Source organism: Myotis myotis, unplaced genomic scaffold (genome assembly GCF_014108235.1).
Source record: "Myotis myotis isolate mMyoMyo1 unplaced genomic scaffold, mMyoMyo1.p scaffold_m19_p_4, whole genome shotgun sequence".
Classification (NCBI taxonomy): domain Eukaryota; kingdom Metazoa; phylum Chordata; class Mammalia; order Chiroptera; family Vespertilionidae; genus Myotis; species Myotis myotis.
The window spans coordinates 53,233,652-53,257,790 of record NW_023416346.1 but is presented as its reverse complement, the minus strand read 5'-3'; the positions used below and the strand labels follow the sequence as shown (position 1 = coordinate 53,257,790).

The 24,139-nt window shown below is 42.5% G+C and overlaps 1 protein-coding gene and 1 long non-coding RNA gene across 4 annotated transcripts; one reads left to right on the top strand and one right to left on the bottom strand.

Annotated features, from left to right (window-relative positions):
* The first annotated feature begins 5,454 nt into the window (after positions 1-5,454).
* On the top strand, positions 5,455-23,368 carry LOC118653308. The gene is made up of 3 exons (XR_004966835.1): positions 5,455-5,590; positions 8,645-8,780; positions 21,568-23,368. It is a non-coding gene; the product is annotated as an uncharacterized LOC118653308 (long non-coding RNA).
* TEX13B (testis expressed 13B) lies at positions 5,567-8,800 on the bottom strand. 3 transcript variants are annotated; one of them, XM_036304026.1, is made up of 5 exons: positions 8,785-8,800; positions 7,997-8,486; positions 7,823-7,907; positions 7,323-7,520; positions 5,567-5,998 (listed from the first exon to the last, which is right to left on the bottom strand). In XM_036304026.1, the coding sequence occupies exons 2-5, from the start codon at positions 8,453-8,455 to the stop codon at positions 5,913-5,915; spliced, it is 828 nt and encodes a 275-aa protein (XP_036159919.1). In that variant the 5' UTR covers positions 8,456-8,486; positions 8,785-8,800; the 3' UTR covers positions 5,567-5,912. The 3 variants fall into 3 exon arrangements, with proteins under 3 accessions (XP_036159919.1, XP_036159920.1, XP_036159921.1); XM_036304027.1 differs by having other exon boundaries at positions 7,323-7,517; XM_036304028.1 differs by lacking the exon at positions 5,567-5,998 and having other exon boundaries at positions 7,200-7,520.
* Positions 23,369-24,139: the final 771 nt, after the last annotated feature.

The following is a 24,139-nucleotide window of genomic DNA, read 5'->3' as shown; positions in this document are numbered from 1 at the left end:
CCAATGTAGGCTGGCTCTGAGCTCCACTGCGTGGCCCTTCCCACTGGTCAGGAGGAGCTCCCCAGGCTGCACTATGGCAGGGTGCTAGTGCGACTCTATACAGGAACTTCAGCCCCAGGCTTCCACTGCTGCACCCACTCCACAGTCTCCATAGCCAGTGCCCTTGAGGCCTCCTCTCTCAGTCCCAGGCCCTCCTGTCTCACCTACAGATCTGCAGCCTCTTTATTTAATCTCCACAGGTACTCAGTTCTAATAGGTCGGGGAGGCTACATCCACCTCCCACCCTACAGCACAGTTCCTGCCCCTGAGCTGTGGTGATGGAGCTGAGAAGCTGGGCTCTAGAGTGGTGGTGGCAGCACAGTACCGGTGGCAGTTGTTGAGTACACAGCAGGGACAGTGGCTCAATGGCAGTGGCACAATGTCTAGGCTGGGTCCCGTCAAGTGCATGGTTTCAGGTTGGCTGAGTGTACCAGGTGCAGAGAAGCCCCGCTGGTGTCTGTTGCAAATGTGTAGTTCTGGGTTGTAACCTCTGTGGGCACCAGAGGGAGATGTACATGGGATTGGGCCCAGGTCATGGTGAGTCCAGATGGTGGTAAGGCTTTGTGCCTAGCTGCTGCTGCTCTCTGCAGCCTCTTCCTACGTACAACCTTATAAACCTTTCAAGGTGGCATGCTCTCCAAGCTGGAGCTGTGCCTAGGGAGTAGCTGTGACGGTAGCAGAGACTTTTTGGCCAGGAGAGCCCGAATCGTCTGCCTCCAAGGCTCCCGGGCGATCTATCGATCATACTTTCCCTCACACACACAAACACTCACTCCCTTACTTATTCACATTCTCTCCCTCACTCCAGACCTACTGGCCACCATGTTTCTTCCTTGGAGTATTGAGAAAATATTTCTTGAGTCACTTTTCAGGTGCTGATACAACAATGAGGTTCTTTTATGGTCTGCAAGAAAATGAAGCCCTTGATATTATGTCTTCTCTTCCCATCATCTCCTACATGATCTGCAGTGTCCTGCAGTCACAGGGAGATGGTGACATGACTCTTATGAAGTCATTTTAGACCCTGAGTGATGTGTATCTGTTCTATTTTTCCAAGTACATCAAAGGAACCCTAGCCAGTTTGGCTCCATGGTTAGAACGTAGGCCCGCGGACTGAAGGGTCCTGGCTTCAATTCCAGTCAAGGGAATGCACCTCGGTTGCAGGCTCAATCCCTGGCCCTGCGTCGGGACCTGTGTGGGAAGCAATCAATTGCTGTCTCTCTCTCTGTCTCTCCCCCTTCCTTCCACACTCTCTCTCTAAAAATCAATGGAAAATATCCTCTGATGAGGATTAATAAAAAATAAACAAAAATGGACATTCTGGCTATGTCATTCTGTGTAAAAATCAGTCAGTCTCCTGCCTGTCAGTCTCTCTTAAGTGTCAGCATTTACTTGTATTTGAGGAAGAATGAGCTTTAGCATTCATACTACCAGCTTTGATATCTAAAAAATGAGTAATGCCTTTTCTCCAGTGTTTTGGTCTTCAAAAATGATGGGCCTTGTTGTTGTTTTTAATGTATTCAGGCACATGATCATTTCTAGCATTGTCCATAAATAAAATGAATCATTTCTACATTCCATATTTTATGTCAACCAACATAATAAGGATTTATTGAATAACTATCATATATTGAACACTGGCCTAGGTAGATACTCAGATAAAGCTAACAGTTTTGAGCACTTACTCTGTGCCAAGCACTGGGCTAGCCACTATGTATACACCTGTGTGTCTGTTAGTCTTTATTATCACTCTGTGAATGTGCTCTATATTATGTATTTATTATGAGTATGTAAGTCATCAAGATTATCATTGAGGACTCTGCTATTTTGGTGTTGATGACTATACTGGAAAAGGTTATAAGTTTAATACTGAATTGGTCGTCTTTCTCCTCTACATACACTTCATCACTGAGGCCTCAGAGAGCTCCAAGTTAGTAAGGGATAGAGTTATACTCCTGTGTATGTTGCCTGGGCTCTTTCCACCAGACTTGGCACCTTCACAGAGGGTCAAGAGCTGAAATTCAAAGAGGCTTATATATCCTATATAACAAATGCTCAGCAACCAAAATGGCAGAATGATCAGAGACCAGAACGACCATGGCTCCTCGCCCCGGCTGGCCTTGCCCCCCGTGGGCCCATGGGCCCTTGCCCCACCCAACCCCACCCCCCATTCCGGGGCCCCCATCAGGGCAGGCTGGTTGGCCCCTACCCGTGCACTGGGACTCTATCCTATATAATAAAAAGATAATATGCAAACGACCAGAATGACTGCTCAACCAGTCACTATAAGGCGCACTGACCACCTCTTGGTATCTTTCCCAGGCTGGCAGGCTCTGATCACCTGATGGCAAAGAGGGAACCGGGTGTGGGTGGCGGCGGGGGGCAGGTCTGGCTGCGGGCACCCAGGGAAGATGGCCCTGATCGCAGGCCAGGCCTAAGGACCATACCTGCACATGAATTTTGTGCTCAGGGCCTTTAGTCTATATAAAAGCATAATATGCTAATTAGACCAGATGTAGCTTCCAGACGACCTTCCAGATGAAGCCTGGACTAGGAGGGAAGCCCGGGTACCAGGTGCCTACCAATGGCCAGAGGGAAGCCCGGGTCCTAGGTCCCAGTGGCTGGAGGGAAACCTGGGTCCAGGGTGCCAGAGGGAAGCCGGTGCCGGCAGCCAGGGGAAGGCAGGCCTACTCTTGCATGAATTTCATGCATCAGGCCTGTAGTATTTATATAATACAGATTCTATACTGCACAATACATGTCTACTAACTTACTGACTAAAGCATCCAAGAAAACATAAATCTGTGGTATATAGAAAATGCTATTGGTCTTAAGTTTGTTCTCAGTATTCCAGTTAAGATTGACAGTGCCTCTCCTTTAGTGTGGAGCCAGCTGAGGGGCAGTGGCCTTGAGAAGGAGATGAGTGGGCAGAAGCATCTATTTGAGGAGAGTTAACCTGAGTCTTTTTTCTTAGAGTTGTATTTCCTCAGGGGCAGTAGCATAGTGGTAGAAATTAGCATCGGGTATGTGTGTTTGAGGGAAATGGAAAGGGGAAGTGCAGCAAGAATTTGGCACTTACAGGGGAAGGGGTAGGAGAGGTTACATGGATTTGGAGTTATGAAGGACTACAATATCTTAACTAATTTATGACAGCTTTAATCCAACTGTATATTCTAAAGTGAAATAATGGATAAACACATTTAACTTTTTAAACACTGATGGAAACAATAAGAGAATTCTGGTTCCCCCAGGGTTTCCAGAAAATCAGCTTTAGACGGAATTCTACCCCCTACCATATTGCCTTTCTCTCTTCAAAATTTAATCCAAAATACTGCTTTCTCAAGCATGTTGACTGAGAATTTACTACTGAACTTTCCTAATTCTTAATTATTGCCATTAATTCTACTAGGACTGACAACCAAGATAGCTTGACCTCTCTGAGCATCTGCAAAATGGTGATTGTGGTGCCTGTCATTGGGTTAAGGACCAGATAATTTGTGTACGTCAAGTGGTTACCTCAGTGCCTGGCACATAATAACATGGCTTTGGCTTTGGAGTCAGACAGACCTGAGTACTGACCTGTGTTCTGTTCCTACCTATGGGACTTTGGGCAAGTTACTTAAGTTTTTGTGCCTTAATTCCCTTATCTGCAAAATGGGTCAATACCTCCTAAGATTTTTGCAAGAAATAGATTAGTACTAATATGGTAACAGAAGCAAAAATAAGCGTTTTAAAATTTTTGGTTTTCATTATTTTTTAAAAATTATTTTTGCCTTCTCATCTCTTTTAGGTCCTTCCAACTGCACAGTTTGCCAGTGTCTCAGCTATACTTGCTCTGCCAAGCACTATGCAATCTATACTGCAAAACCAAAGACCTGAAGTAAGTTGAAATTTCCTTCAAACTCTTAGGTATTTGCAGGTAAACACTAGATGTCTAGAGTTCAACTCCTAGCTGATTGGGCCTGAAAACAAAGTATAACAAGTGCTCAGTTTCTCCATAGAAGTACAGCAAAACATGTGCTGAGCCTAGGAGTAGGGAATGAGGTACAGATCCCTGCCAGCCCCTCCTGCCTCCTTCCTATTTGCATGTGCTGTTTTTGCTGTAGTCAGTGGGTGGCAATCTGTAACTCCTAAGAGACTGGTGCGGTCCTGGACTTACTTCCTTTTACTTCAAGACTCCCACTGTCTTCCCCCTTGGTTTTCTTTCAGTTGTGTCCTGTCCATCTCCATGCAACTTGATAATCCTTTTCTCTCCCTGAACCATTCCCCTGCTGTTATTCCCCAAAGTGCCACTGCTTAGAAGCCCCCACCTCTGCCCTGATCTTTTGTCCTCACTCACTTTCAAGTGCCTTGTCTTGTTATCTGTCCATGTCACTAACACACAGGCAGGAGCCCCTTTGGTTTCCCACCACCTCACCACACAGATCAGTGTGTGCTCTCCTTCCTCTCTGCCCCAAAAGAAGAGATGGCCTATCTAAATCTACTCATGCCAATAAATTCACTTCCTTTTACTGTATTTTTGTGAACATTTATTTTATTTTACACAGCACAGAAGTACCTGAAGATATACAATCCCTCCACCCTAATGCCTTACTGTAACCAACCCCACTGCACCCTATAACCCCCGCACCCATCCACTCCTACTTTCCATCCCCTGACTCTGATCCCAGTCTCCCTAGGTAATACCTTGTTTGCTAAGTGTCTTTTTTTTTGCTTATTCAAATATAAATCTGTAACATAGGGCACACAAAACATCTATTAACACATTGTATGCGGGAAACATGTTTACATGTTTTACGTATTTATACGTCCTACCAGTGTAGTAGAGCGCGGGACACGTATTAATACGTTTTTTATAGACTAGCGGTAGAATGCAGGTAATGTATAAATACGTAAACTAAAGTTATCGTAATTTTACTGAACATTGCCATTTGCGCAAAAAATTAGCAAAAATGGCCTGCGCCACCTGTTAGTGCGCGATAAAAACTACCCGCAAACAATGTGTTAATATATATAGCATACATATACACAATACTTTTGGGGGTTTTGTTTCACAAAAAACAAAATTGACCTTTCATATATTTTTGAACAGTAGAATAGATAGTCCTCCAATACAGTAGGGCAGGATCTGTCCCATTCTTTTATATATTTCTTGTGTTTGCAAGCTTTCTTCAGCTGTCTCCTTCCCCATGGCTCCAGTTTCTCCCATCGTCAAAAGAACCCTCTCAGCTATGTATCTCACATCACTCCTTCCCTTTACAGCCAGGAGTCCTTGAAGAGCCCCCTTCGCTAACTGTACTTCCTTACTTCCTGCTCCCTCTCTCCTCAGTACTGTCAGTTTGGCTTCTGCTTCTCCCCCACCCAGATTTGCTCAAAGATCAAAAGTGAATGCCAGACCCAATGAACACTTTTTACCTCCTCTCTTACAGGCCCCCTGCAGCCCTGGGCACCGCTGACTTGCTCCCCTGGCACTTATTCTGAATACTCTTAAGTATTTCATTGCCTCCATGGTTGCCCATGAGGAACAATTTTACCCCCCAGTGGACATGTGGTAATTATCTTGAAACATTTCTGGCTGTCATAATTTGGGGGATGTGCTACTGGCATCAGGGTAGAAACCAGGGATTCTGCCAAACATCCTACAGTGTACCAGCCATTTGCAACATAGAATTATCCAACTCCAAATGTCAAGAGTGCTGAGTTTGGGAAGCCCTGCCCTAGAAGGATATAAACAAGCCCAAGGTTATTTCTGATAAGTACAAGCTAGGTATTGTCCCCAATTCTGATGGTTATCCACATTTGCCCCAAAAGGAAATAGCCCAGTCACATGTAGCTGCTGCAGAGATGTCGCAGGGCCATGACAACTTCAGTCTCTAGGTCCACAGTGGCCAGGTGATGTCCTGGGCTTCTCCAGTTGTCTCAGTCTGGTGTGACTCCTCACCATCCTTCCACCTGTGGGCTAAACTATGCATTTAGTCATTCTCAACAAAGCTTATTGCCATGAAAGGTAGAGAGGAAGACCATCTTCCCCCTTCCTCTTTCCTGTCACCCCCTCTCTGGAATTTAATTTCCCACTGGGATATGTTCTATTCCACATTTCTGAATTCACTGAGAGATTTGTACCCAAATTCCCCTCCCAAATTAACCCCAGGGGGGCGGGCGTTAACCCCAGGCCTGTTTTGATTATTTCTTCTAATATAACTCACTCAGAACATGAATGAGCTTCTTGTTCAGTTCATCCCTGAGTACTCTTGGGAGCAGGAATCCCAACTACCCATCAATCACTGAGGTATCTCCCTGGCCAGTTCTGACATTTTCTTTGACAGTCTGTGGTTTGTTGCTCCTCTTTTGGTGCCAATTTCTGACTTTGAAATAATCTGGTTCCACAGAAGAGTAAGCAGCTCCAGTTAGTTTAAAGAAAAGGGGATCTGGGTAGAGTGATTTTTTACACAGCACAATGGCAGGAAGCGGAAAAATGGTTGGGCCTCCACTCTTTTATCTCTAGGGTCTCAGGATAAACTTTTCTCTGCTTCTCTGTGCCTCTTTTTTCTGGGATGTCATACTGGTGTCTTCTAAGACACTTGGCCTTGGCTGAGGCCCCCAGGTCAATGGCTCTGACCTTGGCCTCAACTCCAATTGACTCACTGCTTCACTGCCCAACACCATCCTGACTATGAAATCTGTCTCTCTTCTGATTCTCTAGTGTGACAATCTGTTTGCCTCAGGATGGGTCAAATGTCCACTCCTGCTGCAATAATCTAGAGCCTAGGTAGGAAGGGAGGGGTAACCAGGTCCCTCAGATACTAGGGTGGGGGAGAGATACATACAAATAAACAGCACTTCTGGCGTGTTGAATACTTATGCTCTGGAACAGCGGTCGCCAACCTTTCGGACCTCACGGACCACCAGTGGTCCGCGGACCACCAGTTGGTGGACGCTGCTCCAAAGGTTTCCTTAAACCAGCGGTCACCAACCTTTCAGACCTTGTGGACCACCAGTGGTCTGCAGACCACCGGTTGGTGACCGTTGCTCTGGAACACAAAGAGGATCATCAAAGCATTTCTCTCCCACCTCCCACCCCGCCTCCCTCCAACTCCACTAGTCTTGTTCTCCCACTCATTCCCTTACCCCCACTCAACACAGCCCCCCCCCCACCAAATATTGATATCCCTTTGGGATATATTTCTGTTATATTTCACATTTCTGAATTTAAGGGTTCTGTAACCAGGTGCCCCTCCCACAGTGGTAGCAAATTTCCCTCCCTGAAAAATTCATAGGGTTACACCAAAGGCAGTTCCAATCCCCGGGCCTGTGAGATGCTGGAAGTCTTCTCAGCTGTTGGGGCTCAAAGGCTCTCTGGTCTCTTTGGGGTTCTTGAGGATCTGTTCCCTGGGCCCCCATCATAGAGGGGCCCCAGTAGACAGCCTGAAATGGAGCTCCTGCTGTGAAGGCTGCCCATGGTGGGGATGGTGTGGGTGCTTCTGGGAAGGGAAAAGGGGGCATTAGAATGGGTATGTGAATAAGGCAGGGAGCTGGACAGGAAGGGTTGCTTGTGAGACTGTGGACCTAGGCTTGAGAGTCCCAGAAAAATAAAGCATGGCTGTTTCTACTGATCTGAGATGTCCCTGCCTTTGCCTGCCATAGGTGTACGTTTTCTGCTCCACAAAGCTACAGGCCGCCTCCACCCTCTATACCCCCTCTGCATCCTTCTGTCTTCCTCCTTCTACAGCAGCAGTTAGCAGTAGTAGTAGCAACAGCAACCTCCGCCTTGTCTTCTCCTCACCTGCTCCGTTTGCCCCAAACACACTGGTAGTAGTCAGGCCTGGCCCCTCTGAAACCTGCTGCCATTCCCAGGAAGACGCCATCTCCTGTAGAGAAGTGGGCAGGGTTAAATTCCATTCAGGGGGTGGAGGGGCTGGGAGGGAAGATGGGGTAGTACCAAGTGGGGTAATCTTACAGCCTGGAGAAGCTTCCACCTCAGCAGTTCCTTCTCTTTCTGAACCTCAGCCAGTTTGGCCAGCGTCAGCTGCAGCTGATAGGCTGCCTCTCTGCGCTCCATTTCGTGCTTCGCGGTAAGCTCGTTCATGTTGGAGGCCAAGGCTTGTAAGGCCGATTTGTGCAGGTTGGTGAAGTCTTGTAGCCACTGCACCCTGCAAGTGTGTAACTGGCCCTGCCTGCGGGCACAGCGCACGCCCAGGGCCAGGCTACTCCAGGCACAGGCCTCTTTGGCCTCGCTGGTCACTGCGCTGTTCTCCAGGATAGCCCTGAGCTTGTCTTCCACCTCCGCCCAGGACAGGGATATATTCTCCAGGTAGAACTCAGGGCCTTTTATGTGTCTGGCCATTTTCTCGTTGATGAAAGCCACCACATTGCCATGCTGGAACCCACCAGAGGGGTCCTCGGGTCTCAAGGCCATGATAGCAGAGGGCCTTAGGGGCCTGGTTGCACTGCAGGGATAAATCAACTAGTTGTTTCCTCTGTTAGGGCCTCCGCTTTTAGTTAGCCCCTCCCCCAAGGCTCTTCCCATCCGCTTTCCCTCCCCCCCTCTTCAAACATCTCCCCCCCAAACACACAGGATACCTCCCACCAGTTTTCCTCTCTCCAGATGCTGTGCCAAAGGAAGTGTACACGGACCACGCCTGTGGACCGCACCTGCGGACCACACCCGCGGACCACACCCGCAGACCACACCCGCTGACTCTGCACTGTGCCCCCTTCCCCACCACGCCCAAAGACGTAAGGTACCTTTCCTTCCAATGTCTCCGGGGGAAAAGGAAGGCTGAGTCCCAACCCTGGAGCCTTATACCCCGGGACTGTACCAATTTCCAGAGACAGCAAGGGTGGGAGCAAATGCGCCAGGAATATCCTTCCCATCCTCCCACCCCCAGGACATCAGGGGACCCACTATACTGTTGAAAGCTCATGAAGGTGGAAGAGACAGGAGTGGTCAGAAAAGACTTAGATCTAAGAATGCAAAGCACTTGTAATCGTGTATAAAAAAACTTCACCCTCCCTCACCACCACAAAGGTTTGTCCCACTCAGGGGGGGCGCGCTCCTCCTAGAAATGGAATGTTCTAGAACACGGACGAGTCCAATCCTCCCAGTGGCCTCAGGTTCCCACTGGGGAAGAGGTTGGGGCCAGAAAACAGCCTAATACCCCACTGACCCAGGACTGAGCACTGTAGTCACTGTAATAGTCATAAATCCCAGCCCTATATACTCCTGAGACTGTCTGGAATCTGCGGCCGGTCACAGCCACCACCATCGTCACCCCCATCTCCTGCTATTTTTTTCTCTGGACTCCTGCAGCCTTTTGATGTCAGGTCTGCCTTCTGTCCTACCTTATCATCAGAGGGGTGATCATGTCTCTTTAAAACTCCGATGGCTTTCTGAATCCTATGGGATAAACCAGACAGAACCCAGGTAGAGCCCTACTTTGCCACTTATTATATGACCTTGTGCTATAACCGGATCGCAGTTTCTGTCTATGGGCTTACAATGGGACTGAATGACAAGCGTATGTAAACTTGATGTAATGTTTTCTATAACTCCATTTTTGTAAAATGTACGAATCTGTGTATGCGCACGCGGTGTGGGTGTGTGGGTGTGTGTCTTTGCACAAGTGTCTTGGAAAAAGAAGGAAGGGTATACACCAGACTTTTAACATTGGTTGTCTCTGGGAGGTAGGAATATAGTACATTAAAAAATATATATTTTATTTTTTCTCTACTGTAAAAATAATTTATTAATAAACATGTTACATTTTTCAAAATAAAAACATTTTTCTTATAACTTCTTATAATTTTTAAGTATATAATAATTGTATATATAAATAATATTTAATTACCTAGAAAGTAAATGGCTCCCTGTAACGCCACCCTTCCCCCAATCTGGGAGCTAACCACTGCTAATAGCTTGATATGTATCCTTCCAGTCTTTTAAAATAGGCCATAGCAGATAATTGGCAGTTTCTCAAATTAAGCATCCTTTCTCTTTCCTCTTGGCCTTTGCACAGGTTGCTCCATGAGTGTATTGTCTCTCAGCGCCTCTCCCCACTCCCATTCTTCTCATCCCCCTAACTCCTCTTTAATTGCTATTCCTTTTCACAACAGCACTCAGTTATTTCTTCCACTTATAAGTACTCTTGATCCTCCAAACCCCACCCAAAGCTAGGCTGAATTGTGCCACCTTTCTGTGTCTTCATGGTACTTTGTCCATACTACTTGCAGTATTTTTCACATAATATTATAATCCATGATTTTCTCATTTTTCCTCATTAATTGTATGTTCCTTGAGGGCAGGGTCTGGGGCATAATTATTTGTGTTTTTAGCATCTAGAACAGTGGAAAGCACCCAATAAATTAATTGTTGAATTTATTGAAATAATTCATTACATCAGTAAGTTGCAAATAGGTACCTTTAAAGAGAATCCTATTTTCTTTCTTCTCAGAAATGTCTTTTTCTCCACACAGACTAATTTACTGCCACCTGACAGCTTCTTGTAGTAGGGACCTCTCCTTAGTATTTGAATCCAACCAGTATCTGACAGATTTAGGATTTATAAAACAATACCCCGGAAGATTCAGTAATGAAACTTCTGTGTGAAAGATTAACACAAACTATATCTTACAGAACTGAGGTAAATGGTAGCAGGAAAGTTTGTTATCTGTTCACTAGAGGCCAGTGCACGATTCGTGCGCTTGGGGGGGTCCCTCAGCCCAGCCTGCGCCCTCTCGCAGTCAGACATCCTTAGCACTGCTGAGGAGGCGGGAGAGGCTCCCGCCACCACTGCTGCGCTCGCAGCCTTCAGCCTGGCTTGTGGCTGAATGGAACTCCCCCTGTGGGAGCACACTGACCACCAGAGGGCAGCTCCTGCATTGAATGTCTGCACCTTGGTGGTCAGTGCACATCATAGCGACCGGTTGTCCCGGTAGTTCCACCATTAGGGTCAATTTGCATATTACCCTTTTATTATATAGAATATTATTTTTGTCAATTTCTGTTTGTGTTGGGGGAGAGCATGAATAAGGTAACGAGGTCATTCTTCTGTTTTCTGAAGATTTTATGGATGCTTTATTTCTCCATATTCTTGTGGGGTGCTAGCAGTTGTTCTCAGCACCAGACGGTCATTCATTGACCTGGATTTTATGCTTCAGCTTTGAAATTGCTCTGTGAAGGCTTAAAATATACAAATTTCAAATTACAAAGGCTCAAGTAAGTAGTAACTATTAATTTCCATGCTGTAAGAAAAAATTTTTAAATATGCAACTTAAGATGGATGTTGTGTGATCATTACACATTTCAAGGAGTCATAAAGAGGAAGGATAAAAGTGACAGTACTAGCCCAGCCAGCATGGCTCAGTGGTTGAGCATCAACCTATGAACCAGGAGGTCACGGTTCAATTACTGGTCAGAGCACATGCTGGGGTTGTAGGCTTGATCACCAGTCGGGGTGTGCAGGAGGCAGCCTATTGATGATTCTCTCTCATCATTGATGTTTCTCCCTCTCTGTTCTTCTCTAAAATCAATAAAAATATTTTTTAAAAAGTGACAGTACCGCCCTGGCCGGTTTGGCTCAGTGGATGGAGCGGCCGGACTGCGCACTGAGGGGTCCCAGGTTTGATTCCGGTTGGGGGCATGTGCCTTGGTTGTGGGCACGTCCCCAGTGGGGGGTGTGCAGGAGGCAGCTGATCAATGTTTCTCTCTCATTGTTGTTTCTGACTCGCTATCCCTCTCCCTTCCTCTCTGTAGAAAACCAATGAAATATATTAAAAAAAAAGTGACAGTACATACAGTTGTTCCCATGTAACAAGTTAAGGAAGAGAATTTTCACTCTAAGAGGTAGTAACATCAATGACAATAATAATAACCAAGACTTATTAAACAATTGGTTTGTTTTAAGTGTTGTATACATGACTTCCTTTCATCAGCACAATAGCTCTGAGAGGTTCAGAGTATTATACCCATTTTAGCACATTAAGAGAGAGAGGCCCAAAGTCAAAAGACTGAATTCAAAACCCAAATGTTTCTGACTTCAAAGTCTATGGTAATGACCTTAGTTAATAAAAAGTTTATCATATGTGTATTAATCAGATTTCTCCAGAGAAACAGAATCAGTAAGATATATATATATAAATATATATATAGAGATTTATTTTAAGGAATCGGCTCATGGATTATGGTGACTGTCAAGTTCAATATCTGCACGGTAGGCCAGCAGTCTGGAGACACAGGGAAGAGCTGATGTTGCAGTTCAAGTCCAAAGACAGTCTGCTGGTAGAATTTCTTCTTCTGGGGAGGTCAGTCTTTTTCTATTATAGCATTCAACTCATTGGATGAGGCCCACCCACATTATAGAGGGTAATTTACTTTACTCGGTGTCTACTGATTTAAATGTTAATCTTATCTAAAAAGTACCTTCACAGAAACAGCTATAATAATAAAAGCATAATATGCTAATTAGATCAGACTAGTTCCAGACAACCTTCTAGACCAGCGGTTCTCAACCTGTGGGTCGCAACCCCTTTGGTGGTCGAACGACCCTTTCACAGGGGTCACCTAAGACAGTGGTTGGCAAACTGCAGCTCGCGAGCCACATGCGGCTCTTTGGCCCCTTGAGTGTGGCTCTTCCACAAAATACCAACTTCTGGGCATGGGCCACGGAGTTTCAATCACACTGTACTTGTGCACCCGCACGTGATATTTTGTGGAAGAGCCACACTCAAGGGGCCAAAGAGCCGCATGTGGCTTGTGAGCCGCAGTTTGCCGACCACTGGCATAAGACCATCCTGCATATCAGATATTTACATTACGATTCATAACAGTAGCAACATTACAGTTATGAAGTAGCAAGGAAAATAATTTTATGGTTGGGTCACAACATGAGGAACTGTATTTAAAGGGCCAGAAGGTTGATAACCACTGTTCTAGACGAAGCCAGGGCTGCGAGGGAAGCCCAGGTCCCAGGTGCCAAAGGGAAGCCGGTGCCAGCAGCTGGGAAAATGAAGGCTTACTCTTGCACAAATTTTGTGCATCGGGCCTCTAGTATAGAATAATGTTTGACCAAATATCTGGGTACCATGACCAAGCCAACTTGACACATAAAATTAACCATTATAATGTATATCTGGAGTTTTCTAAAACAAAAGCTTTTTAGCATTAAAGCCTTCTAAAATCTACTTTGAAACTTTGCTGTTGTTTTTTTGCAAAATGATTCTATTTAAAATTTCTAAATTAGGGAGCTATAGAGACATGTTCTTATGAGAACTTTTTAAGACAGAATTTGAAGCATGGTAACTCAAGAGAAAATTGAAGGATCAAAGGTTGTGGTGTATATCATAGAAATTCTTGAAAGTGATGAAAGAAAAAGTTGATGGGAAATGTTTTAAATAATTAGACTACTAAGAAACAAAGATTGAGAAGACAGGAAGTTCAGTAAAACTCACTCTTCATGCCAGAGAAGGAATATTGATGATGGTGAGGGGCTAGATTTCTCTAAGAAGGCAGATTAATGAATAATGGACTTTTATTTTTTTTTAAATCCTTTTTTAAATTTTTATTTATTTGATTTACATTTTTTTTAAATTTTTAATTAAGGTATTACAAATGCGTCTTTATCCCCCCGTTGTCCCCTCATACCCCCAGTCTTGCCCTCACCCTCACCCCCTGTTGTCTGCGTCCATTGCTTATGCTTATATGGATGCATATAAGTCCTTTGGTTGATCTCTCTCCCTTACCCCCTCCCTCCCCTACCTTCCCTCTGAGGTTTGAGCATCTGATCGATGTTTCTCTGTCACTGGATCTGTTTTTGTTCATCAGTTTATGTTGTTCATTATAATCCACAAATGAGTGAGATCATGTGATATTTATCTTTCTCTGACTGGCTTATTTCACTTAGCATAATGCTCTCCAGCTCTATCCATGCTGTTGCAAATGGTAGGAGTTACTTCCTTTTTAGTGCAGCATAGTATTCCATTGCATAGATGTGCCAAAGTTTTTTAATCCACTCATCTGCTGATGGGCACTTAGGCTGATTTCAAATCTTAGCTATGGTGAATTGTGCTGCTATTTACATAAGGGTGCATATATCCTTTCTGATTGGTGTTTCCAGTTTTTTTGGATATATTCCTAGAAGTGGGATCACTGGGTCAAATGGGAGTTCCATTTTTAGTTTTTTGAGGAAACTCCATTCTGTTCTCCACAGTGGCTGCACCAGTCTGTATTCCCACCAGCAGTGTACGAGTGTTTCTTTTTCTCCGCATCCTTGCCAGCATCTGTCATTTGTTGATTTGTAGATGATAGCCATTCTGACAGGTGTGAGATGGTATCTCATTGTTGTTTTGATGTGCATCTCTCAGATGATTAGTGACTTTGCGCATGTTTTCATATGTCTCTTGGCCTTCCTTATGTCTCCTTTCAAAAAGTATCTATTTAGATCCATTGCCCATTTTTTTTATTGTGTTGTGCGTCTTCCTTTTGTTAAGTTGCATGAGTTCCCCATAAATGTTGGAGATTAAACCCTTATTGAAGATATCGTTGGCAGATATGTTCTCCCATGCAGTGCGTTTTCTTGTTCTTTGTTGATGGTTTCTTTTGCTGTGCAGAAGCTTTTTATTTTGATGTAGTCCCATTTGTTTATTTTCCCTTTAGTTTCCATTGCCCTAGGACAGTGATGGCGAACCTATGACACGCGGACTCATTTTTTTGGTTGATTTTTCTCTGTTAAATGGCATTTAAATATATAAAATAAATATCAAAAATATGTCTTTGTTTTACTATGGTTGCAAATATCAAAAAAATTCTATATGTGACACGGCACCAGAGTTAAGTTAGGGTTTTTCAAAATGCTGGCATGCCGAGCTCTAAAGGTTCACCATCACTGCCCTAGGAACTGTGACCATGAAGATATTGCTTCGGTATATACCTGAGATCTTGCTGCCTGTGGATTTCTCTAACATTTTTATGGTTTCCTGTCTTAGGTTTAAGTCCTTTATCCATTTTGAGTTTATTTTTGTGTATGGTGTAAGTTGGTGGTCTAGTTTCATTTTTTTTGCATGTGTCTGACCAAGTTTCCCAGCACTATTTATTGAAGAGACTGTCTTGACTCCATTGTATGTTCTTGCCTCCTTTGTCAAATATTAATTGAGCATAGTGGTTTGGGTTGATTTCTAGGTTCTCTATTCCAGTGGTCTGCAAACTGCGGCTCATGAGCCACATGCGGCTCTTTGGTCCCTTGAGTGTGGCTCTTCCACAAAATACCACGTGTGGGTGCGCATGTACAGTGCGATTGAAACTTTGTGGCCCACGCGCAGAAGTCGGTTTTTGGCCTGGGCGAGTCTATTTTCAAGAAGTGGCGTTAGAAGAAGTGGGGGGTGGACATATAGAGAGGATGCACGAGAGGAGATTGATGAAACAAATATACAAGATGACTATGGGTGGGAGAATTAGAAGGGGTTGACCTCAGCGAATGTAGCTCAATCAGATTGAGGACATTTTTAGCAAAGGCCAGCTTTAGGAGTACCCTAATTAAGTTAATAACAATGTAACTACCTATATAATTTAAGTTTAAAAAAGTTTGGCTCTCAAAAGAAATTTCAATCGTTGTACTGTTGATATTTGGCTCTGTTGACTAATGAGTTTGCCGACCACTGCTCTATTGTATTCCATTGGTCTGTATATCTGTTCTTGTACAAGTACCAGGCAGTTTTGAGAACAGTGGCTTTGTAATACATCTTGATATCTGGTATTGAGATCCCTCCTACTTTGTTCTTCATTCTCAGGATTGCTACAGCTATTTGTTTTTTGTTTTTTGTTTTTTTTTCAGATGAATTTTTGGAGAGTTCTTTCTAGATCTGTGAAATATGCTGTTGGTATTTTCATGGGGAGTGCATTGAATTTATAGATTTCTTTGGGTCGTATGGACATTTTAATGATGTTGATTCCATGAATACGGTATGTTCTTCCATCTGTTTATGTCTTCCTCTATCTCTTTTTTCAACGTCTTGTAGTTTTTTGAGTACAGGTCTTTTACCTCCTTAGTTAAGTTTATTCCTAGGTATCTTAATTTTTTTGTGCAATGGTAAATGGGATTGTTTTTGTAATTTCTCTTTCTGTAAGTTCACTATTGTTGTATTAAAATGCCGTAGATTTCTTGGGGTTAATTTTGTATCCTGCTACATTGCCAAATTTGTTTAAGTCTAATAATTTTTTGATGGAGTCTTTAGGGTTTTCTATGTACAGTATCATGTCATCTGCGAATAATGACAATTTTACTTCTTCTTTTCCAATTTGGATGCCTTTTATTTCTTCTTCTTGTCTGATCGCTATGGCTAGCACTTCCAGTACTATGTTGAACAGGAGTGGTGAAAGCAGGCATCCCTGTCTTGTTCCTGTTCCTAAGGGAAATGGTTTTAATTTTGCCTATTGAGTATGATGTTGGCTGTAGGTTTGTCATATAAGGCTTTTATTATGTTGAGGTATAATCCTCCTATTCCCACTTTGCTGAGCGTTTTTATCAGGAAAGGGTGATTGACATTGTCAAATGCCTTTTCTGCATCAATTGATATGATTCTGTGATTTTTGTCTCTCAATTTATGTGATGCATCCCATTTATTGATTTGCAGATATTGTACCAGCCTTGCATCCCTGGAACAAATCCCACTTGGTGATGGTGTATAATTTTTCTAATGTACTGCTGGATCCGGTTTGCTAGAATTTTGTTGAGGATTTTAGCATCTATGTTCATCAGGGACATTGGCCTGTAATTCTCTTTCTTTGGCGTCTATCAGGTTTTGGGATTAGGGTAACGCTGGCTTCATAGAATTAGCTTGGAAGTGTGCCTACCTCTTGAATTTTTTGGAATAGCCTGAGAAGGATTGGTTTTAGTTCTTCCTTGAATGTTCGGTAAAACTCCCCTGTGAAGCCATCTGGTCCAGGGCTTTTGTTTGCTGGAAACTTTTTGATTACTTTTTTAATTTCATCAGTAGTTATTGGCCTATTCGGTTTTTTTTTTTTTATTCTTCCTGATTGAGTTTCAGAAGCTTGTATTTTTCTAGGAATGTGTCCATTTTGCTGAGGTTGTCCAATTTTTTGGAGTAGAGTTCTTCATAGTATTTTTTTACAATCCTTTGTATATCAGTAGGGTCGGTTGTTACTTCACCTCTTTCATTTCTTATGTTGTTTATTTGGGTTCTCTCTCTTGGTTTCTTGGTGAGCCTGGCGAGAGGTTCACCAATCTTGTTTATCCTTTCAAAGAACCATCTCTTGGTTTCATTTATCTTTTATATATCTTTTTGTCTCTATGTCATTTATTTCTGCTCTGATCTTTATTATTTCCTTCCTTCTGGATACTGTGGGCTTTTCTTGTTGCTCTCTTTCTAATTCTTTAAGTTGCAAGGTTAGATAATTTATTACCAGTTTTTCTTATTTTTTGAGGTAGGCCTGTAGAGCTATGAACTTCCCTCTTAGGACTGCTTTCATTGTGTCCCATAGAGTTTGGATTGTTGGGTTTTCATTGTCATTTGTTTCCAGCATGCTTCTTATTTCTTCTTTGATTTCTTTGGTAGTGCAATCATTGTATAATAGCATGCTATTTAGCCTCCAATTGTTTGATTTTTTTTTCATTGTTTTTATTGTAGTTGGTTTCTAGTTTTATGCCATTGTGATCTGAGAAGATACTTGTTATGATTTCTATCCTCTTGAATTTGAAGAGTCTTTGCCCCTGTCCTAATATGTGATCTGTCTTTGAAAATGTCCCATGTGCACTGGGGAAGAATGTATATTCTGTAGCTTTGGGGTGAAATGTTCTGAAGATGTCAATTAAGTCCATTTTATCTAGTGAGTCATTTAGGATTGCTGTTTCTTTGCTGATTTTTTGTTTAGAGGATTTATCCAGTGGCTTCAGTGGGGTATTAAAGTCCCCTACTATGACTGTATTGCTATCGATCTCTCCCTTGATATCTTTCAGAAGTTGTTTTATGTACTTGGGTGCTCCTGTATTGGGTGCATATATGTTTACCAGAGTTATACCTTCTTGTTGAATTGCTCCCTTTAGTATTATGTAGTGGCCTTCCTTATCTCTTATGGCCTTTACTTTGAGCTCTATTTTGTCAGATATAAGTATTTCTACCCCAGCTTTTTTCTCATTTCCATTTGCCTGAAATTATTTTTTCTATCCCTTCATTCTCAGTCTGTGTGAATCCTTTGTTCTGAGGTGGGTCTCTTGCAGACAGCAAATACATGTGACATGTTTTCATATCCATTCAGCTACCCTATCCCTTTGGATTGGTGCATTTAATCTATTTACTTTTAATGTATTATTGATAAGTACTGTTTGTTGTCATTTTTATTCTTTTTTTTATTGCTTAAAGTATTACAACGGGTATTACATATGTCTCCTTTTTTCCCCCCGCCCTTGATAATCCCCTGGCCTCCCCTACCCCCCAGTGTCTTATGTCCATTGGTTATGCTTATATGCATGCATATAAGTCCTTCAGTTGATCTCTTACGCCCCCTTCTTCCCCCCTCCCCTCCCCGGCCTTCCAGTTGCAGTTTGACAGTCTGTTTGAGGCAGCTCTCCCTCTGTATCTAATTTAGTTCATAAGTTTATAATGGTCTTTATTATCCATGAATGAGTGAGATCATGTGGTATCTTTCCTTCATTGACTGGCTTATTTCACTTAGCATAATGCTCTCCAGTTCCATCCATGCCATTGCAAATGGTAAGAGTTCCTTCTTTTTTTACAGCAGCATAGTATTCCATCATGTAGATGTACCACAGTTTTCTAATCCATTCATCTACTGATGGACACTTAGGCTGTTTCCAGATCTTATCTATGGTGAATTGTGCTGCTTTGAGCATATGGGTGCATATATCCTTTCTGATTGGTATTTCTGGTTTCCTGGGATATATTCCTACAAGTGGGATCACAGATAAAATGGGAGTTCCATTTTTAGTTTTTTGAGGAAGCTCCATACTGTCTTCCATAGTGGCTGCACCAGTCTGCATTCCCACCAGCAGTGCAGAAGGGTTCCTTTTTCTCCACATCCTCTCCAGCACATGTCATTTGTTGATTTGTTGATGATAGCAAGTCTGACAGGTGTGAGATGGTACCTCATTGTCAAATTGATTTGCATCTCTCGGATGATTAGTGACTTTGAGCATGTTTTCATATGTCTCTTGGCTTTCTGAATGTTCTCTTTTGAAAGGTGTCTAGATCCTTTGCCCATTTTTTGATTGGATTTTTTTATTCCTTTTGTTAAGTTGTATGAGTTCCCTATAAATTTTGGAGATTAGGCCCTTATCAGATATGACATTGGCAAATATGTTTTCCCATGCAGTAGGCTTTCTTGTTGTTTTGTTGATGGTTTCTTTTGCTGTGCAGAAGCTTTTTATTTTGATGTAGTCACATTTGTTCATTTTCTCTTTAGTTTCAAGTGCCCTAGGAGCTGTATCAGTGAAGAAATTGCTTCGGCATATGTCTGAGATTTTGTTGCCTTTGGATTCTTCTAGAATTTTTATGGTTTCCTGTCGTACATTTAAGTCCTTTATCCATTTTGAATTTATTTTTGTGTATGGTGTAAGTTGGTGATCTAGTTTCATTTTCTTGCATATATCTGTCCAATTTTCCCAACACCATTTATTGACGAGACTATCTTGGCTCCATTGTATGTTCTTGCCTCCTTTGTCAAATATTAATTGAGCATATTGGTTCGGGCCGATTTCTGGGCTCTATATTCTATTCCATTGATCTATATGCCAGTTCTTGTGCAAATTTGGTAATCATTCTCTTTCACATACTATAGTAGTAGTACATTTTGGGGCCTTTCCTCACCTTTTCAAAATTGGTCCCAGGATGGAGACACTTTTGCTTCCAAAGCTGGTTGTAGAATCAGTCCACTGCTGCTCCTGTTTCTCACTGCTGTATGGGGCTGATTTTGAGAGCTGATCTTACCCAGTCTCACAGAAGCTTGGTGACTGAATAGTGATGTCCTGGATGGTCTGAATCCTGTGAGCCCTGCAGTGCCATTATACGTGGGCTCTGAGATTACAGATAACTTTGTCCACATCCAGACTTCCATCCATCTTTCTCTAAAGTACTGCATGTGTCAAGGTGGCTGGGTCCAGAGGAACCTCTTGAATCAGCCACAAGTGTATATATGTGTAAAACTTGCCCTTGCCCACAAATATATAGGCCCCTGAGGTGAGTCAGGAACTCCTCTTAAGCCCTCTTTCTTCAAGATCATTTTATTTGAGGGGTCTTGGTGCCTTTCCCAGGCACCCAGGATAAAGCTCCCTAGCTCACCCTGATATATATTCCTGATTCTAAATTTGGAAAGAAAAGGTTGAAAGTAACTGGTCTCTTAACTCCAAGAAGACATCTGAGCTTTGTAAGCATATTGCCCCACCTCTTCCTCAGTAGCAGAGTTCTACAAATCAGAAGATAAGGCAGCTTTTGCTAAGTCACTAAAAAATTCTGAAGGTCTTGTTACATTTCCATGGCCTTGTAAAACTAGCAGGGCTACTCATTTCCTTTTGTTAGATAAAGATTAACTTCTATCCATTAAGAACTAAAAACTGTACCTCATCAATTGCCTGAAAAAGCTTATACCTTCTTTTGTAGTCATTGAGTTTTAATTAGGGACACATGTAGAGTTTGAAGTGCTTGTACGACACTGGTGGACATTTTCTAGTAGGTAGACAATTGGCTATGGGAATGTGCCCTGGAGATAACTAAAACCATGAAAATGGATGATATCTTTAGGGAAAGAGAAAAGAGGACCCCTGAGGGACATCTTAGGAATTAGTCCTGGGCAATATCATCTTTAAGAGGTGGGTATGGAAAGGAAAACCCATGGAGAAAACCAGGAAAGAAAGGTGTCCTGGAAACTATGGGAAGAGTGAGTTTCAGGGAAGAAGTGCCCAACAATATCAAAGGCAGCAGAGAGGCCCAAATGGATGAGTACTGGAAAATATCCATGAGATTTAACAATTAGGAGGCTATAGGTGACTGTATTGAGGGCTGTTTTAGTGGTATAAGGGGCTGGAAACCAGATTGCAGTGATTTGAAGAGATAAGAGATTAAACAGAGACTACTTTTTAAAAAATTTTGTGAAAAAGAGGAGATGTGGGGTTGTAGCTGGGGGGAGTTAGCAGACAGTAGGAAGGAGAGAGTTATTATTTTTCTTTCTTGCCTTGTTTTAGCATAGACAAATTTGTAGGCTGAGAGAAAGGAACCTGTAGAGAGGGAGAGGTTACAGATACAGGAGCATGGAATAATGGATCAGGGCCTTGGACAAAGGCTGGGAGGGACAGGAGTGAGAATCCAAAAAGGAAGTTAAGCATTTTCTCTTTTGAGACCCAAGGAAGGATCTGAGGCTGAGGGAGGAGATTGATAGCCAAGTGAGTGAAGTAACTGGAGTGGTGCCAGGGAGCAAGTGAGAATGGGAATCTTATCCTTGAAAATAGGAAAACTGCTGAAGGCATCTGTTGGCTTGACTTGACACAAGATTCTTTTCATTTTTCATAGCATTGATATGGATCATTTTCATGAAGAAACATTCAGAAACATGGAAGCTTTAAAAGTCAACAAGCCTGGAATTACCTGGTCGTTTTCAAGGAGAACCCTCAAATCAGATGCGTATAGACCAGGGGTGGGCAAACTTTTTGACTCGAGGGCCACAATGGGTTCTTAAACTGGACCGGAGGGCCAGAACAAAAGCATGGATGGAGTGTTTGTGTGAACTAATATAAATTCAAAGTAAACATCATTACATAAAAGGGTATGGTCTTTTTTTTCCAATAGTTTTATTCATTTCAAACAGGCCGGATCCGGCCCGCGGGCCGTAGTTTGCCCACGGCTGATATAGACCCTCTCCATCTGGCACCATTTTTAACAGTTGTGCACTATTCTTGTTCTAAACATGTTAACCTTTAGAAAATACTAGTGTGAAATAAGCATCAGTGATTACTATTTCTTACATATAAACATCCACTAAGTAGGGTGGAAAAGGCAGAAGCACCTTAGTTCATATATCTTCATAAATAATTCATATATTGTCTTACAATATTTACTTTGTTTTCACAAAAACCCTGGAAGGTTGGAAGATGAGGCTCAGGGAGGTTGTGACTATCTTTAGGTCACATAGCTCATTAGTGGGAGAGTTGGGACTGGAATCCAGCCAGGTTTCCCAATACCCAGATCAGACAGGGAAATAATGGGGGAAAACATGCAAATGAGTCCTCTTAAAGAAACAAGACCCTTCAAAGGATTACAGGACAAGAGAGTATGCAAACACATGTTATATTTTATGATGCTGATTTTAAGTAAAACTGTAATTCACAAAAGAGGAATGCGTTGGATTACTTGGGAAAGATGTCATGGAGATGAGACATGGTGTGGGCCTTGAGACTGAGTAGGATTGAGAAAGGGAGAGAGATTAACTGATCAGTGGCTATAAGACTACAGGCAACAGGGCTGTGTTTGTGAACAGCTCACCAAAAGCACCTAGGGAGAGAGACATGTTTGTATTAGATTTTTTTGAGCTTCCACAGTATCCATATCCTAGGCTCCTGAGGGTGCTCTGCAGTTCCCCGGATTAAGCCCCTTTCTGAATTTTTTTTTTTACTGATAACATTTTAATAACTCTGGGTGCATAATATAACTGGTACATCTAAAAACAACAAACCAACAAATTATCATAATTTCAGGTTATACACACTTTAAGTTAATGAACTAGATTTATAAAAGCTACAAAATATTTTCAAAGGTATGGGAAGATGTGGTCATGAGACTTCATTGTAAGAATGGGTATAGGATATGTAAGATATTTTTCAAACCTACAAAGGACATTTCAAAATTTACAATGTTAATAAAGTTCTTGCTTAGAAAATCAACATTTTTATCTTCATTCATCAGAAGATTTAATTAGAGCAGCTTTCTTCTTATACTTTTCTCCAATCTCTCTAATATTTTCCAAGAGATCTTCAGACACTTCCTCTTCATACTCTCTGTCAACTTTAGCAATCTGCTCCTCAAGGTATCTCTCCACAGAGCCTACATGTGTGGCAACCATCACTAAAAGACACTCTAAGTTATTTCCCACTTTTGTCTTTCTTCAGTTGTGGTTTGTACAACTAGCTGGTATTCCCATTGAATAGAATATAATTCATTCATAGTTTCACGGAGGCCCTCATTAACAGCACTCTCCAGCATGTGCTTGTGTTTCTCCAAGGACTCCAACTCATTGACACATTTGTTGCCCCCTTCCCCGGCTTCCTATACTTTTTAAAAAAATATATATTTTATTGATTTTTTACAGAGAGGAAGGGAGAGGGATAGAGAGTTAGAAACATCGATGAGAGAGAAACATCGATCAGCTGCCTCCTGCACACTCCCCACTGGGGATGTGCCCGCAACCAAGGTACATGCCCTTGACCGGAATCGAACCTGAGACCCTTGAGTCCACAGGCCGATGCTCTATCCACTGAGCAAAACCGGTTAGGGCGCTTCCTACACTTTTGTTGGTAAAGATCATCCAGCTTTTGAATTTCTTCTTTCAGAGTTCTTACACTTCCTGCTTTCCATTATCATTGTATTTAATTGTTCTAAAGTATCATCTAACCCCATTTTTTTTTTTTTAATGTAGAGCTTTATTACTATCTTCTTCAGTTTGGTTCAAGAGTTCCTTGAGTGGTACATAAACTTGAGCTCTGTATTTGACAAGGCAGTTGGCACCAGCTTCAGGATAAAACTTAATTTCAAAGTCATAACCTTTGGAATTCTCAGCACCCTTAGGGATAATTTTTAATTTTCTAGCCAAATTGTGATAAGCCGCTGCTAATTGTGTTTCGAGCTTCTTTGCCTCTTATTCCTTTTAACTCCTTATTCCCCAACTGCTGCTGCTCATCTCCAGGTCCTTGGTTAATTTATTAATGGTCTGCTGCAATTCATTTATTTCATGATTTATTCCCTCAATGTCTGCAACTGAGTACTTCTGGTTCTCAACAATATTCTGTAGTCGAATATTCTCTTGTTTCATTGTGTCACATTCTAGTTCTGAGTTGCAGGTTTGATCCTTGGCCCCAACTGGGGCCATGTG